Genomic DNA, 16,830 nt, shown 5'->3' on the forward strand with positions numbered 1-16,830 from the left:
CGCTTTGCTTTCCTTACGGGCGAGCTCCCAGCCCTTCTCCCGAGTGAGGGCTACCCTCCAGTCAAGAAGAGCAATAACAGGCACCACACACACAGCAACACAGGGTGCTCCTCTTCTGCACCAGAGCTCAGGTCACCCACGGCAAGCCCAGCTTCTACCTAAAGTGCAGTGACCTACACATGAGCACGTCAACTTGACATGACGCACCAGGAGCGACACTCAGAACGCGTGTGCGTGTCACACGCAGTGTGCAGTCGTCCCTCAGTCGTCTCTGGCTCTGAGACCCCGTGGACTGCAGCCCACCAGGCTCCTGTGTCCACGGAATTCTTCAGACAAGAATCCTGGAGTGGGTAGCCATTCCCTTCTCCAGGGGATCTTCCCAATCCAGGGATGGAACCGGGGTCTCCCGCATGGTGGGCAGATTCTTTACCAGCTGAGCCACCAGGGATCCCTGTGTTTGCCTCTCACACACACTCTCACTAAGTCACACTAAAACTATAAGCACGTGCCAGACCAGCCTCTCTGTTTTCAACATAAACAGCAGATAGCTGTGGGTTTCCAAGGCTTAGATAAAATATAACCATTCTGACATCTGATCGAGTTCACCGAAAAAATAAACACAAATTCTACAGAGACCTAAATTTAAAAATCTCTACAAATTCTAATGTTACATATAATCCTTGTAATACAAACAAATATTTCACCCTAAGCCTACCATCAGTAGATTTTTAGCAACTTGAAGTCAAAGTCCTTTATTGATTTCATTTCGTAAAGAAAATGGACCAAATCCTCCAACTATTTTCTAAAATAGTTCACAACTGAAACTAGTGCTTCTCCCTTGAAAGCAAACCCTGATCGGTGCTACGGAACAAACGAAGGCCTCTCTCCCCACAGCACCTCGAATCCATGCTGCAGCGCCAACAAGAAACCATCTCAGCCTGAAGGAAGTTCCTATTTTACACTGAGCTCTCCGCGCCTCTCACAGGCCCCCGCCTGAGGCTAAACAGTTACTATCACCCAGACTGCAGGAAGCTCAGTCCTAAGAAAGACTAGCTCATCAGCCTGGAGAGGTGAAGCCGTCCTCAAGCACCAGCTGCACCCCTGGAGCAAGAGAAACCACGTCAAGCTCAAGGCACCTCACAACACAGGAGGCAGTTTCAGTTGCGGGAGTTGCAAAGGCAAGACCGCCCGTCACAGGAAGCCGCACTAACGCTGACGGCGCAGTGTGTGTGCAGAGACCCAGGAGTGCGCCCCCCAGGGTCACACACTCTCTTGCCCTGTGTAAGGAGGCCTGCACATTTTGCTTAGGCTCCTGAACAAGCAACTGTGTATTACACACCCCAGTGACTCCTAGCCGTGCTGTTAGTTCTGACACGTTTCTCCAACCTCTGACTCCCATCTCTGGAGCCATCTCAGCAAATTCCCTAGCTACGGTCACCTTGTTTTTCTAGAGAGGGTATCCTTCCAGTGCGGTGGCAGGCTATGGCGAAGGCATGCCCCAGGCAGAGGGTTACAGACATTTAACTGAGACGCTAAGAGACCCCTCTCAGGGTGCACTGTCCTCAGTGCGCGAGTTCAGAGGAAGGAGAAAAAGACAACGGAAGCTGTAACAACATGAACCTTTAGACTTTTCTTTTCCACAGTAAAGCATTTAGCTCACTCACAATGATACTAACCAGAAAAGGAAATGTTTGCCTTTGGGAGCTAGAGAAAGAAAACAGTCATGTTTGCACCCAAAGTTATTACTAACAAACAAACAGCTAAAAACTAAAAACCTATGCTATGCTATCACTACCCTACCCTCGGCCCAAAAACTGACTCAAGGGCAGTTATTCCTCTTAAGCAAAAAAGTGGTCAAGAACTTAGAAATTGCCCCCATTTTTTTGCATTTAAATTTGCATTAATCAGCTTAATAATCAAGTGGTAGTCAAAAACAAAAAGGTTATTTTCGTTACTTTAGCTGCTAAATCCTCTCATTTTCCCTGATGTTTACTTTTCCTATCCAAGATTCAAGAATATACTACACGGTTAAACACAACAAAAAAGAAAAATCGATTCCATAATACAAGAACTTCTCATCTCCTGAAAAACTAGCAAACCAGCACACAGAGAACCCCATGGAAGAGAAGCCTGGCGAGCTGCAGTCCACGGGGTTGCCAAGAGTTGGACGCAACTGACCGACTAACACAGCAACAACATACAGAAACACCCGTGTTTCCCAGAAAGAAGAGCATTATAATTCAGGTCACCTAACAAAATAAGGAAATAAGAAAGTGTCAGACCCTGTGGCAGTGAGAGAGAGCCCAAACAGAAGGGGACGCTGCCTCAGAGGGAGGGCGGCCCAGGCGGGTCACCAGCAAGCAGGCCAGGCTGCCGCGGATCCAGCGGGAGGACCAGGCGAGGCCGCTTGCAGGGCGCTCGGCGCCGGACACGCCAGCCCTCACCCTCGCGTGGGCCTGCCACAGACACTGCACCGACCAGGTGCCCTCCCAGGCTCCCCAGGTGACGAGGGGGTCGTCGCGGAAACTGCTCTGTTCCTCGGGTTCCAGCTGAGCCCATGGAGAGGGCCCAGGCCTGCAGGGAGTTGCGTCCACCCTGTTCTGTGAAGGGGAGCCCGGATGAACGGTATGGGCGTGAAGGAGCCGGGCAGCGAGCCTGCTGAGGGCGGCCGTGGGCAGAAGCCCTCGGCGCGCGGGGTCTGAGCGGGTGCGGGCTGTGGGGCGTCACCGGCGAGCCCCTCAGCATCCAGGCTCATGGAAGAGGTGGCCCTGTGTTTCAGAAGCAGCGGAGCTGAGCAGAGCTTCCCAGCAAACCCGGCCAGGTCTGGACAAGGTACCTGAGGTCCAGGGAGGAGACACCGGGCCCGTGGGAAGGAGGGGCGGAGTGGAGGAGGCAAGAGAGCTCCAGAAAAAACAGGACTTGGGCTTTGTGTGTGCAGATGGGAGAATGAACGGAGAGGACTTGGGGGAAATTTTAAAGAAGCAAAGTGACTTCCCAGTGTCAGCCACGTGCCAGGCACCACGGAGCTTCCCAAAGTATGGGAGCCATTAATTCCACGCAACGACCCAGTACCGACCAGCTGTGCCACGCACCATCAACAGTGCGGGGCAGGCAGGAAGGACCCATTCCCAGGAGCCTAACCAGGCCTCTCCCTGCCCCTCACTCCCTGTGCCTCCTCCTTATCATGAAATTGCCTCTCCTTGTCCTGGAGGCTGTCTCTGCTCTGAACGCATCAGCTGGCTCAAGCCAACCATCTGCAGGTCCTCAGCCTGAGCGGTTTAACAGCCTGTTCTTAATGGCAAGTAAATTCTCAGGAATATCTTCTCAACAGTGATGGCCACGAGACTGTCGGAGGTGAACGTTCAACCTCGAGAGGCGCCAGGGAGGCCCGTCCTCACCTAAGCGGACTCGCGGCGCTTCCCCACAGAGGCCTGTGCAGGGTGGCAGGCTGGTCACTCTCTGGACCAGCACGCAGAGTGTGCTGTTACACACAGACGCTTCTTCCCCGACCTGCAAGGATGGACCACCTCCTGACGAAGGGCACGGTGAGATGCGGGGCTTGTTGAGAAAATGAATTTAGAGACAAGGAGCATAACCCGCACGAAACCACAACAGGGAGGGTACAGGAAGCTGAGGAGGGGCGTGTGAGACAGAGATGAACCCCGAGTCCAGGCGCTGGATGGAGGCTCCTTGTCAAGTCAAATTCATAACTTTCAACACACCATGCTTCCAGATACTCAACTTTAACAAGGATGGAGGACCGCCTCTGCCGCATACTAAGGCATTAAGTTAAAAAATTACACACAACAAAGAAGAGAACTGAGCCAGACGGGACACAACCAAGTGCTAGGCCGTGCGGCACACACGGAGGCCGCCGTGCAGACAAAGCAGAGATGCAGGTCTCAGCCTCGCCAAAAGCTGCCGTGAACCCTTTCCGAGAACTTCTGGTAGCCAAGGCTGCTGCTGAGTACAAACTGTAATAGCAAGGACTGCTGGCTGCATGTCACTCTGCAGCCACACCCAGATATGTGAACTGTCTTAACACCGTGACATCATCAAACAAGCTTCTGAGCAGTTTTACTTTTAACTGTCACTTTCTTTTGATCACATTACAGTAGAACTTACTTCACATCTGAACGCCCTCCAAACTGCATACAGGAAAGATGGCTGTCATTCCTGGGATCTTTCTGGTCTTTGGCAAATAAAACCCCAAATACAATCAACACATTCACAATCAGATTTTTTTTTATCAAGTGCTTCGTAATTTATTTAGATTATTTTTTACCTTTAAACTAGATCAGAACCTTATCTTCCACCCTCTCTTCAATGCTGTGTAACAGCTAAAAACTTTTACAGTCTTGTGTAAAACAAAGTAGAAATAATAAATACAAAATAAATTCTAAGTGTTTCCCATGGAAAAGACAATTACAAAAAACATCATGTTATTTTAAGGAGGAACATTTTGTAAAATGTGCTTAGAAGCTTTTAAAAAGCATAGCATGCAAATCTATAAAAACCTCATTGACTGTTAAACATTAACAATTTTAACCTCTACTGATGAATTGTGAATTAAATACCTCTAATGGCTAAAGAGCATACTTGAACAATTAAGTCACTGAACTCTTAATTCAAAAATAAAAAGTCAGTTTTTAGAAAGATCAATACTGCTGCTATAACTGAGATGAAATTATTTTTAAAAGGATAAAAAATTAGATGAAAATGCCTGAGAAGTTCATTATGATCTTACCCTCGAAAAAGAAAAATGACCAACCAATTACTCAATATAACAGCTTCATCAAACCCATTGGGGGTCTGCCTTATTTTTACCTTGGTTAGTTTATCAAGCTCATCTAGAAAACTATCCACATTTCTGAGGCTAAAATTTTGGATACATACATCATATTGTGGAAGGCAGTGAAAAAGGTGTGTTACAATCAGATGGTAATAAATGCTGTTAAAATAAAATCACAACATTAAAAAAAAAATCTCTTACCAGCTGAAACTCTCGACGCCGGTCGTAGGCATTCTGTATGCCACTGTCTGCCCATAATGCTCTTATAGCAGGAAGGTACTGTAAGAAAACTTGCGTTTCCACAATTCCCTGGGCGGTCAGGGGCGTCCGGGTATCGAATGCCATCAGCTTGTCTCCATTGAGCTGGTTTGAGTTATCCCCCCAAGGAATGTGGAGTTTCTCTCGGGCATCCACCAGCACCCTCATACCTTCGTTTAAGAAAAAAGAAAGTGTGATGGGAGTCATTAGACACTCTCAGAGATTCGATCTCGTATTCTTTCCTTAAACCTCTTGAGTACTCTAGGCCCAGCAGCTCCAAAACATGGAGACCGCCATCAAAACAAACAGAAGTCACTTCTCAGAGCGTAAAAAAAAGAAAAATCAAAACTCGCAGTTGTTGTCATAAAATCAGAACCTTGAAAAGCAAACACAACCCACACAAGTGGTTCTTTTGCAGGGTTTTAACGTGTTCTAGTTAACAAAATAATTCCTGGGCAGAAGGGAGTCGCAAGACAACCAAGACCAGCAAAGGAAGAAGAAACTCCACGGCATGACCTGACGTCCAGGCTCTGAAGATCTGCAACCAAGGCTCTGAGTCTCTCAGAGACTTTGATGAGACGCCAAGAAGAGACTCAGCGCCCCGTGTTCTCCCGGTCCCTGAGCACCCTGCCCAGCCCAACCCACGGCTTCCAGGACCTCGCTCAGAGCTCAGACACTTCTCCCCTCCCAAGCTTCCAATCGGGGTGAGGCTCAGGGTGGCGTGAGGCTTCCCTAAAAGGAGGAAGACCAACCGCACAAAAGATGTGGAAGCAGAGATTTCAACTCACAGAGACTATTCCAAAGCCATTATTTCTAACACTACACTGTCACCTTTAGTCCCTGCTAACAGTCACGTGACTGTTAGGTCATTTGTTTCGATAACTGAAAAACCGTTTGGCTGTCAATTTTCTGATCACATCAACTCAGAAAATGCAGATGGCTAGTGACTTCATCTCATCAACACTCGAAGTAGGTCATACTTAGGAGCCAGTGTACAAGGGGAACCAGGTGTTAAACAAGAGCCAGGTATCTACCTAGCTCTCAGTCAACAGCTGGTCTGATGCTGGGAGGGGTTGGGGGCAGGAAGAGAGGGGGTGACAGGATGAGATGGCTGGATGGCATCACTGACTCGATGGACGTGCGTCTGAGTGAACTCCGGGAGTTGGTGATGGACAGGGAGGCCTGGCGTGCGGAGATTCATGGGGTCGCAAAGAGTTGGACACGACTGAGCGACTGAACTGAACTGAACTGACTCATTAACAGAACCCCTTACAATCAGCTGCATCAGATACAAAGGTACCTTCGGTTAAGGGCTGACTACAGAGAGTCTTGGGCCTTGAGAGAGACCTTAGATTAATTTTGTACTAAACCTGAAGAAAGGATAAAGTCAGCCTCTTTTTACAGCTTACTGTAGAACTCCCAGGGCTGGCTGTGGTCTGTGAGCTCCTGATGTCCTGCCCCTCCCTCATCGTTACCCCCACAAAGCTCCCCCTCTCCATTCCCCGCACCCCAAGCAGTTTTCCTCCACTCCATCCTGGGAGGGGGAAAAAAAAAAAAAGTGACTCGAAAGAGTAACTTAAGTACTTCCTCAACAAAATCCCCCCTTAAAAAAAAACGCTGCTTGGAAAGGCTTGACATTACCAACCCTTAGATAAACTGCTATCCAGACGCCAGAGAGCACCCTCAGGCACCTGAAGAATCAGGTGCTGTATCTCAATTCTGCCAAAATGCCTTTTATGAAGTAGAAAACAGCTGGACAATAAAAAGAGTGCTAATTATAGCTCAAACGACAAAAGTAAACTCTCCCCCATTTGTTTGAAAGCCCAGAACTAAAATTCCTGTGCGTTTTTCACTTGAGAACAAAGATCAACTCTAGTTTTAAAAATACCCATGAACAGCAGCAGAACCTATGACCCAAGCCAACACCGATTCATTGACTCAGCCTGCACGGTCTCAGGCCCTAGACCCTCTGTACCCACACACTTTCCCCTTTAAGCAGTAGACGCTCCCCCCACCGCAGTCAGAAGCAGGAGGAGGGTGCAAGGTGCTCGGTGATGACAGGCACACATCCTGCCCGACCGTGACACTGGGGCGAAAAACCACTGATGCTAAAACTTTTTTAGGCCGACTGCATGGTGCGCTTTCCTGACAGCAGCAGAGCAAACAGGACACCCTCGAGTTTCACATCCGTGCCCCCAACGGGCCAGGAGCCTGTCACCCTTCGCCCTTGACCAGAGTCTCGGGCACAAGGTTCCGGAGCTCCGCGGCCCGGGAGCTGGGAGTAGCCCCGACCCCATGTGACTCGGCCACCCGCCACCCGGGGCGCGAGGCTGGGCGGGCAGCGCCCGGGCGCGGGGTGGGCTGGCTCGCCCGGGGGGAGAGGCCAGCCTGCACCCCGGGGTGCCTCCCTCCGGCGGCGGCCGAGGCCAGAGGCGGGGTGGGGGGCCCCGGGCCGCGCCCCCTTCCCGCGCGCCCGGCCGGGGGCTCCGGAGAGGAGGGCGGTGCCCGGCGCCGCCGCCCGGGCCCCCGGCCGCCCGCTCCCCGGCCCCCCACCTTTGATCACGTTGCTGTAGATGGTGGGGCGGAACTCCTCGCGCGCGCGCTGGTCGAAGTCCTGCCCGTGGATGATGCGCATCTGCTTGAGAAAGGTGGACTTGCCGCTCTCGCCCGCGCCCAGCAGCAGGATCTTCACCAGGCGCTTCACGTAGGTCTTCTCCCGCGACAGGCACTTGTCGATCTCCTTGGACTTGCGCTGCTGCTCGGCCTCGCCGCTCGTCAGCACGCAGCCCGGGAAGCACACGGACAGCACGGACCGCGACGGCAGGAAGTCCGCCATCTTGCCGCCTCGGCGGGGCCCTGCGGCTTCTCCGGCCGCTCGGCGCGCGGCTCCGGCTCCGGCTCGGCGGCTCGAGGGCGGGGGGGCGGCGCGCCGCGGCGGCCCGGGCGCGCCGGCGGAGGGCGGGAGCCGGCGGTCTGACTCGCAGGGCGGGCCGGGCAGGGCGGGCCGGGCGCGCCGCGGAGGGAGGGCGGGAGGGCGGGCCCGGCGGGGCGGCGGCCCCGGGGCGTGCGCGCGCCCGCCGCCCGGCGGGGCCGCGCACGCACGCCGCGCCCGCAGACTCGCGTTCTCTCGCGAGCCCGCGAGCTCCGCCGGGCGCGCGCGGGGCGGGGCGGGGCGCCCGGGTGGGGCCCGGCGGTCACGTGGCCCGCTCCTCGGCTGCGCCTCCTGCTTCCCTGGAGGGAGCCGCACCCACCTCGGGGCGCGCGGCTACTTCCGGAGATCCAGGGGGCCGGAGCGCGGCCCCCAGCTCTGCCCTTTGGGCTCCCCGCGGCTCCCGCCGCTCCCAGTGCCCGCCACCGGCCGCCGAAGCCCTTGGCTCCAAAGTTGTTCAAACGGAGAGCGGGCGTTTGCGGTTTCGGTGCATTTTCTTCCAGTGGGTCCCTTGACACCCCGCCCTCCCGAGCCCGGGATCGGAACCGGAGTGACACCCCCCCCCCCCCAGCCCCACCCCAGATCCTGCCAAGACGCTGCTTGGGGAGGAGGGGCCGGGGAGGCACCGAGACGGGCTGTGGATGCCTCCCGGACGCGGTCCGCACGCGGGCTGACGCCCACGTCTGCACGGGTGAGGTCAGCCCGAAAATCCCCCCGCACCGGACACCGACGCGGCTGTTCCCCAGAGGAAGCAGATAAGCAGACAGACCGAGGACCGGAGCCGGCGGAGGTTAGGTTTCCTGCCGGATTGCAGAGGATGTGACCGGCCAAGACTCGGGCCCGGACACCTGCAGGGCTGCGGGGCCACAAGTGACACCTGGGCTGGCAGCGGGACCCCTCGCAAGGACCCCGGAAGCCAACTTCTCTCTCCGCGCCCTAGTTTCAAGTGGAAAAAGCCCTCTGGGCTGGTCTCTGTGACAGGCCAGCTCCTTCCAAGAGCCTTGCCTGGGGCTTCCGGGGCTCAGAAGCTTGTGTGTGTCAGGCAACGAGGTAGCAAAGTCAGTGCCCCGAGAGGCTCAAGAACATGTTTAGACAAAAAAATAAGTGCTAATCAGTTTGCTGACCGGATTGGGTTAATGGCTGAGGAGCCCCATGACTCAGTAAATTGGCTGCAGTAAGCAATACCTGTGGTAGGATTATCTCCTGTTGTCCTGGCCAAGCCCGTCGTGTGGACAAGCTGCCCTATACAAAGTAGGGTAGGTTCCCCTCCAGTATCACTAGGCCGTGCCTCTAGGCAAAATAGATAGTAAAAGTCCACCCAGGTTGGAAGAGCTCTCTGCAGCTTCAGCTACTGTTTGGGAAGCTTGGTTCTCCACCCTTGAAAGGACAGACCTCTGCCCAGGACAGGGTATAGCGCTGGCCCCCAGGCAGCGTGTCTGCTTGGACTCCACATGCTAGTCTGAATGCCACAAAAACAGGAAGAGAGGAGCCTATCAATTAGATAGCTGGCATCCTTTTTCTTCCTCTTCTGGGAGTGCTCACAGCATAATTGAAGCACCAGGGATCCCTCTTCAGGCAGGCAGGATTTCCCGCCCTGCCAGTTCATGCCGTGACAGGTAGAACAGCAGAGGAAGCTGCCCAGAGCCCTGCCTGTAACCGCGTTGCACAAGCTTGACTCATATCAAACCTGCAGCCCGCCTCAGCGCTTCAGAAACAAAAAGAGACCTCTTTAGGCCGTGCCTGGGGTCACACTGCAGTCGTCCAATAGCTTCTGTCTGGTTGTCAAGCCACCTTGAAAGAGCGAACGTTAAAATGAGCTGGTGGTGTAGTAGATAAGAATCCTGCTGATGCAGGGGCCACAGGGTTCGGTTCCTGGTCTGGGAAGATCCCACGTGCCGCAGAGCAACTGAGCCCCGTGTGCTACAGCTAGTGGGCACACGGGCTACAGCTAGTGGGCACACGGGCTCCTGCACCCATGCTCTGAAGTGAGGAGCCTCGAAGTGAGAAATGCAAGGTGGAGAAAAGCCCGTGCGCCACGATGGAGACCCAGGGGCAATCAAAATCAAATAGATAAATAAAGGGATTACTTTTAAAATGCGCTGGAGGGACTTCCCTGGCAGTCTGTTGGTCAAGACTTCACCTCCCACTGCAGCGGGCCCAGGTTCAATCCCTGGTCGGGAAGCTAGGATCCCACATGCCTCTTGGCCAAAAAACCAAGCGTCAATCAGAAACAACATTGTAACAAAGACTTTAAAAGAAATGGTACACGTTTTTTAAAAAATCTAAAAAAAAAAGAGCTAGAGGTTTGATGGTTCCTCAGAAAGTTACACTTAGGATTGCCATATGACCCAGCAATTTCATTCCTAGGTATATACCCACAAAGAATTGAGAACAGGTGTTCAAAGGAAAAATTGTACACCTGTGTTCATGGCAGCACTATTCAGAATAGCCCAAACGGGTGAACAACTCATATGTCCCTCGATGGATGGATGGATGAACAGTGTGGTGTATCTATGCAGTTCAATTATTCAGGCATTAAAAGGAATGAAGCGCTGACACGTGCTACAACGTGGACAAACCCTGAAAACGTGACGCTATGTGGAAAAGCTGGTCATGAAAGTCCACACGGTGTAAGCTCCGTTTATAAGAAATGTCTAGAATAGACAGATTCATAGAAACAACAGATTAGCACTTGCCAGCAGTAGACGGAAAGAACAGGCACACATAGGCTGTTCTTCATGAGCGTAGGCTTTCTTTCCGGGTGATGAAGATGTTTAAGAATTAGATAGTGGTGATGGTTCACTCACAGAATTTTGGGAATATATTATATACGTCCTGTATGCATAGGGTGTGCTCAGTCAGGTCTGACTCTTTGTGACCCCGTGGACTGTAGCCCACCAGGCTCCTCTGTCCGTGGGATTCTCCAGGAAAGAATGCTGGAGTGGGCTGCCATTTCCTCCTCCAGGGGATCCTCCGCATCCCAGGGCAGAACCCGTGTCTCCTGCACTGCAGGTGGATTCTTCGCCCACTGAGCCATGGGGAAGCCCCTGGGAATCTATTAAATGCCCCCAAATCACACACTTTAAAACGGTCGACTGATGAATTTAATGTTATGTAAATTTCACCACAATAAAACGAGGTAGGGAAATAGCTTCCATAAAACAAAAGTCACCGGAGTCGTCTACCATTGCAGACCCACAGTATACGATGTTCAGTGAATGAAACTGTGAGTACGAGTTTTTTTCCTTTTTGGCCATGCAGCTTGTGGGATCTTAGTTCTCTGAGCAGGGATTGAACTCAGGCTCTTGGCAGTGAAAGAGCTGAGTCCTAACCACCGGATAGCCAGGGAATTCTCTGGTTATGTTTATTTTAAAGTAACTCGAACAATTAAAATTATTTGCACCCAAAGCAAATCTAGCTGTTGCTTCAAGTCACATTGTAATGATATTAGTGAATATTATAATTTTCAGACATTGTTTCATAACTGACAAGAGAATCTAAAGTTTTTAAGGGAATATAGAGTCTGTTGCTTGGAATTGGATCTGCTGGCTACTGTATTTCCGATAGACACAGATGTGAATCCATCAGAAACATCTGAATTAGCCGGTAAATCCGTGGGCAGATGAGGGGTTCAGATAGCCCGAGGAGGAGCTGTGATAAAAAGATTGCACAGTTAAATGGTTAATTAGTTGTAGTGTGGCTCTGTTCTTACTGGAAACTCAAAGTCTAGTGGCAAACAATCTTGCTAGATAAATAACCAAGGTGTGACTAACTGTAGAAACACAGTTCCACGCGACTTTTCTACTCTAATGTCACCGTATGAAGGATCAGGCCCTGTCTAGCAATACTGTCGATTCCTTAATCTGTCTGTTCTGTTCTTTTCCTCCTTGGCCGCTCCATGGCTTGTGGGGTCTTAGTTCCCCGGCCTGGGATGGGACCCGTGCTCCCTGTGGTGGAAGCGCCGAGTCCCAACCGCAGAACCTCCAGGGCAGCCCAGCTATTTATAACTTTCTGTTGGAACTGAAAGAAAGACAGGTGCGCTGTCTTAGAGTCACAGTTTTCTGAAGTGTGGGCTTCCCTCGTGGCTCAGTTAGTAAAGAATCCGCCTGCAATTCTGGAGACCCCGGTTTGATCCCTGGATCCGGAAGATTCCCTGGAGAAGAAAACGGCAACCCCCTCCAGTGTTCTTGCCTGGGAAATCCCGTGGACATAGGAGCCTGGCAGGCTACAGTCCATGGGGCTGCAAAGAGTCAGACACAACTGAGCAACTAACACTTTTTAAAATAGTGGCACTACTTAGCTCACTTACCAGGCTCTGTGACAGATAACTCTGGGCTGTTTACAAAAATCAGTGTTTTTCACAAAGGACAAAAACGTGTCACCCTCAGACTTGTTCGAAAGAATGTGCCAGAGGCACTTGGAACGATTCCAAAAAAGGAGTTCTAAAAAAAAGATTTTGGAATGATGGGAAACATAATTTAAATAAGTGCTTGGCCTGCCAAGGTGACTACTCACTCTTCAGGATGGGACAACACCCATTTAAATGTGTTTATTTAAAAATCAGTCACGTTACTGGATGGGGAAGCCGTGGGTTAATTTTCTGATAAAGATGGCAACACACCCAGGGTTTTCTCTACTTAACTCTTCAGTCTCATCACCAGTGTTATTATAACAGGTGGATTCTGCTTCTTTTTTTCAGGTAAAACAGGCGTGGGTTTTTCGTGTCTTCCTTTCTGTGCTAGGAAAGGAAGGGAATTCCCTAGTCTTCCCAGAATACAGATCTGAGCTGTGTGTGTGTGTGTGTGTGTGTGTGTGTGTGATGTTTTAAATGCCCCAAAGCACTTTGACCTACTTTATCTCATTCTCTGCTCACAGTAGGCTGAGGGAGCACCCAGTGTTAAGCTCACTCCCTGAGCAGGAGGAAGCCGGGGGAAGAGAGGCCTGAAGACTCGTAGCCTCCCTCTGACTGTCCGGGGGCAGGGGCAGAGCAGAACCAAAACCACCTCCTTTTGACTCTAAATCCAGGGCCCTTTCTGAGTCACCAGAAAGAGGTAGTTCCCTGGGTGCCCGGGTGAAAGAAGATCGCATTTAAGGAACAAGTGAAGTTATTTGTTGGTTGGTTACACGGTCTGTTTTTCCAGCCCCTTTTGGGCTAAATGCCACCTCAAAGTTTACCAGCTTGCAGGCTGATTCTAGCACAGTCAGATGCTCTGCACTGGAGCTCAGACTCTGGTTTGTAAACTGTTCTGGGTGACGGAGGTGAAAACAAGAAAAGAGGAGGCTGGCTTTGCAGCCATATTTACATGGTGACGGAAACCCCAGATGGTCCCTTCACGTGAGTCTGGTATGAAAAGGCAACTTTCTTTGTTACGAAACGCGATGGTGCCCTTACCAGGATAAGCCTCTCATACGGAGAGTTTTGTATGAAACCCAGCATGTGGGATTGCCTTTGTGGTGGTTTTTGTTGCTGGTGTTATTGAAGGAGAACGTGACTTTAATTACTGGCTGTGTTTTTCTCAGCCTCTAAGGAAGATCCATGGGCTGCTGTTGGGCAGTCGTGACCTCTCAGCTTCTCTGGAGTCAGAAGCCTGCCTCGCAGACACACACCCGTCCTCGGAGAAACCCTCTCACCTCGCTTGCTCAGTGCCCTGGTTGTGTTTGTGGGAAGTCTATTTATGTGACCATGAACACGAGGCTTTGCTTGGAAATCTGAGATTCTTTCTGGGAAGCTCAGAACATCCTGCTCAGCATGCCTCCTCTTCCCTTACCGCTTCTGAAGGTGAGGTTAGCTTTTTACGTTGTGCTGCCTGTAAATGGCCCGCACCTTGCTGATACCAGTAAAGCTTCTGTAACGTAGGTTCATGCAAAGATGGGCTCAATAAAGGACAGAAATGGTCTGGACCTAACAGAAGCAGAAGATGTTAAGAAGAGGTGGCAAGAATACACAGAACTGTACAAAAAAGATCTTCATGACCAAGATAATCACGATGGTGTGATGACTCACCTAGAGCCAGACATCCTGGAATGTGAAGTCAAGTGGGCCTCAGAAAGCGGCACTACGAACAAAGCTAGTGGAGGTGATGGAATTCCAGTTGAGCTGTTTCAAATCCTGAAAGATGATGCTGTGAAAGTGCTGCACTCAATATGCCAGCAAATTTGGAAAACTCAGCAGTGGCCACAGGACTGGAAAAGGTCAGTTTTCATTCCAATCCAAAAGAAAGGCAATGCCAAAGAATGCTCAAACTACCGCACAATTGCACTCATCTCACACGCTAGTAAAGTAATGCTCCAAATTCTCCAAGCCAGGCTTCAGCAACACATGAACCGTGAACTTCCAGATGTTCAAGCTGGTTTTAGAAAAGGCAGAGGAACCAGAGATCAAATTGCCAACATCCGCTGGATCATCGAAAAAGCAAGACATTTCCAGAAAAACATCTATTTCTGCTTTATTGACTATGCCAAAGCCTTTGACTGTGTGGATCACAATAAACTGTGGAAAATTCTGAAAGAGATGGGAATACCAGACCACCTGACCTGCCTCTTGAGAAATCTGTGTGCAGGCCAGGAAGCAACAGTTAGAACTGGACATGGAACAACAGACTGGTTCCAAACAGGAAAAGGAGTACATCAAGGCTGTATATTGTCACCCTGCTTATTTAACTTCTATGCAGAGTACATCATGAGAAATGCTGGACTGGAAGAAACACAAGCTGGAATCAAGATTGCCGGGAGAAATATCAATAACCTCAGATAAGCAGATGACACCACCCTTATGGCAGAAAGTGAAGAGGAGCTAAAAAGCCTCTTGATGAAGGTGAAAGAGGAGAGTGAAAAAGTTGGCTTAAAGCTCAACATTCAGAAAACTGTGATCATGGCATCTGGTCCCATCACTTCATGGGAAATAGATGGGGAAACAGTGGAAACAGAGTCAGACTTTATTTTTCAGTTCAGTTCAGTTCAGTCGCTCAGTTGTGTCTGACTCTTTGTGACCCCATGAATTGCAGCACGCCAGGCCTCCCTGTTCATCACCACCTCCCTGAGTTCACTCAGACTCACGTCCATCGAGTCAGTGATGCCATCCAACCATCTCATCCTCTGTCATCCCCCTTCTCCTCGTGCCCCCAATCCCTCCCAGCATCAGTCTTTTCCAATGAGTCAACTCTTCGCATGAGATGTCCAAAGTACTGGAGTTTCAGCTTTCGCATCATTCCTTCCAAAGAAATCCCAGGGCTGATCTCCTTCAGAATGGACTGGTTGGATCTCCTTGCAGTCCAAGGGACTCGCAAGACTCTTCTCCAACACCACAGTTCAAATGCATCAATTCTTCGGCGCTCAGCCTTCTTCACAGTCCAACTCTCACATCCATACATGACCACTGGAAAAACCATAGCCTTGACTAGACGGACCTTTGTTGGCAAAGTAATGTCTCTGCTTTTGAATATGCTATCTAGGTTGGTCATAACTTTCCTTCCAAGGAGTAAGCGTCTTTTGATTTCATGGCTGCAGTCACCATCAGCAGTGAATTTGGAGCCCAAAAATATAAAGTCTGACACTGTTTCCAGTGTTTCCCCATCTATTTCCCATGGAGTGATCGGACTGGATGCCATGATCTTCTGAATGTTGAGCTTTAAGCCAACTTTTTCACTCTCCTCTTTCACCTTCATCAAGAGGCTTTTTAGCTCCTCTTCACTTTCTGCCATAAGGGTGGTGTCATCTGCTTATCTGAGGTTATTGATATTTCTCCCGGCAATCTTGATTCCAGCTTGTGCTTCTTCCAGTCCAGCGTTTCTCATGATGTACTCTGCACAGAAGTTAAATAAGCAGGGTGACAATATACAGCCTTGATGTTCTCCTTTTCCTATTTGGAACCAGTCTGTTGTTCCATGTCCAGTTCTAACTTGCTTCCTGACCTGCATACAGATTTTTCAAGAGGCAGGTTATGTGGTCTGGTATTCTTATCTCTTTCAGAATTTTCCACAGTTTATTGTGATCCACACAGTCAAAGGCTTTGGCATAGTCAATAAAGCAGAAATGGATGTTTTTCTGGAACTCTCTTGTTTTTTCAACTTTATTTTTGGGGGCTCCAAAATCACTGCAGATGGTGACTGCAGCCATGATATTAAAAGACAGTTACTCCTTGGAAGGAAAGTTATGACCAACCTAGATAGCATATTCAAAAGCAGAGCCATTACTTTGCCAACAAAGGTCCATCTAGTCAAAACTGTGGTTTTTCCAGTGGTCATGTATGGACGTGAGAGTTGGACTGTGAAGAAAGCTGAGCTCTGAAGAATTGATGCTTTTGAACTGTGGTGTTGGAGAAGACTCTTGAGAGTCCCTTGGATTGCAAGAAGATGCAACCAGTCCATTCTAAAGGAGATCAGTCCTGAGTGTTCATTGGAAGGACCGATGCTAAAGCTGAAACTCCAGTACTTTGGCCACCTCATGCAGAGTTGACTCATTGGAAAAGACTCTGATGCTGGGAGGGATTGAGGGCAGGAGGAGAAGGGGACAACAGAGGATGAGATGGATGGATGGCATCACCAACTTGATGGGCATGAGTTTGGGTGAACTCCGGGAGTTGGTGATGGACAGGGAAGCCTGGTGTGCTCTGATTCATGGGGTCGCAAAGAGTCGGACACGACTGAGCAACTGAACTGAACGTAGGTTCTGTTTCTCTGGAGAAGTTGACGTGTGCGGGGTCTCAGCTGATACCTGTGTCTTCACACCGTCTGCTCCCAATCCAGTTTTTTCTTCTTCAGAACATAGACTGGCAGGCCCGGGCCTGCTGCTTCCGTGAACCGTGCTCCTGACTCGATAGCAGCCAGGTGTAGCATGGCACGCCGAGACTGGC

The 16,830-nt window shown here is 50.5% G+C and overlaps 1 protein-coding gene across 1 annotated transcript in view; it reads right to left on the minus strand.

Annotated features, from left to right (window-relative positions):
• GNA13 (G protein subunit alpha 13) overlaps window positions 1-8,019 on the minus strand; it is a 33,219-nt gene extending 25,200 nt beyond the window's left edge. The window contains exons 1-2 of the mRNA XM_018063947.1: window positions 7,604-8,019; window positions 4,994-5,220 (exon numbers count right to left, since the gene is read on the minus strand). Of these exons, the coding sequence (XP_017919436.1) occupies window positions 4,994-5,220; window positions 7,604-7,886 (510 nt within the window). The 5' untranslated portion in view covers window positions 7,887-8,019. The remainder of the gene's footprint in view (window positions 1-4,993; window positions 5,221-7,603) is intronic.

Source organism: Capra hircus, chromosome 19 (genome assembly GCF_001704415.2).
Source record: "Capra hircus breed San Clemente chromosome 19, ASM170441v1, whole genome shotgun sequence".
Taxonomy (NCBI): Eukaryota; Metazoa; Chordata; class Mammalia; order Artiodactyla; family Bovidae; genus Capra; species Capra hircus.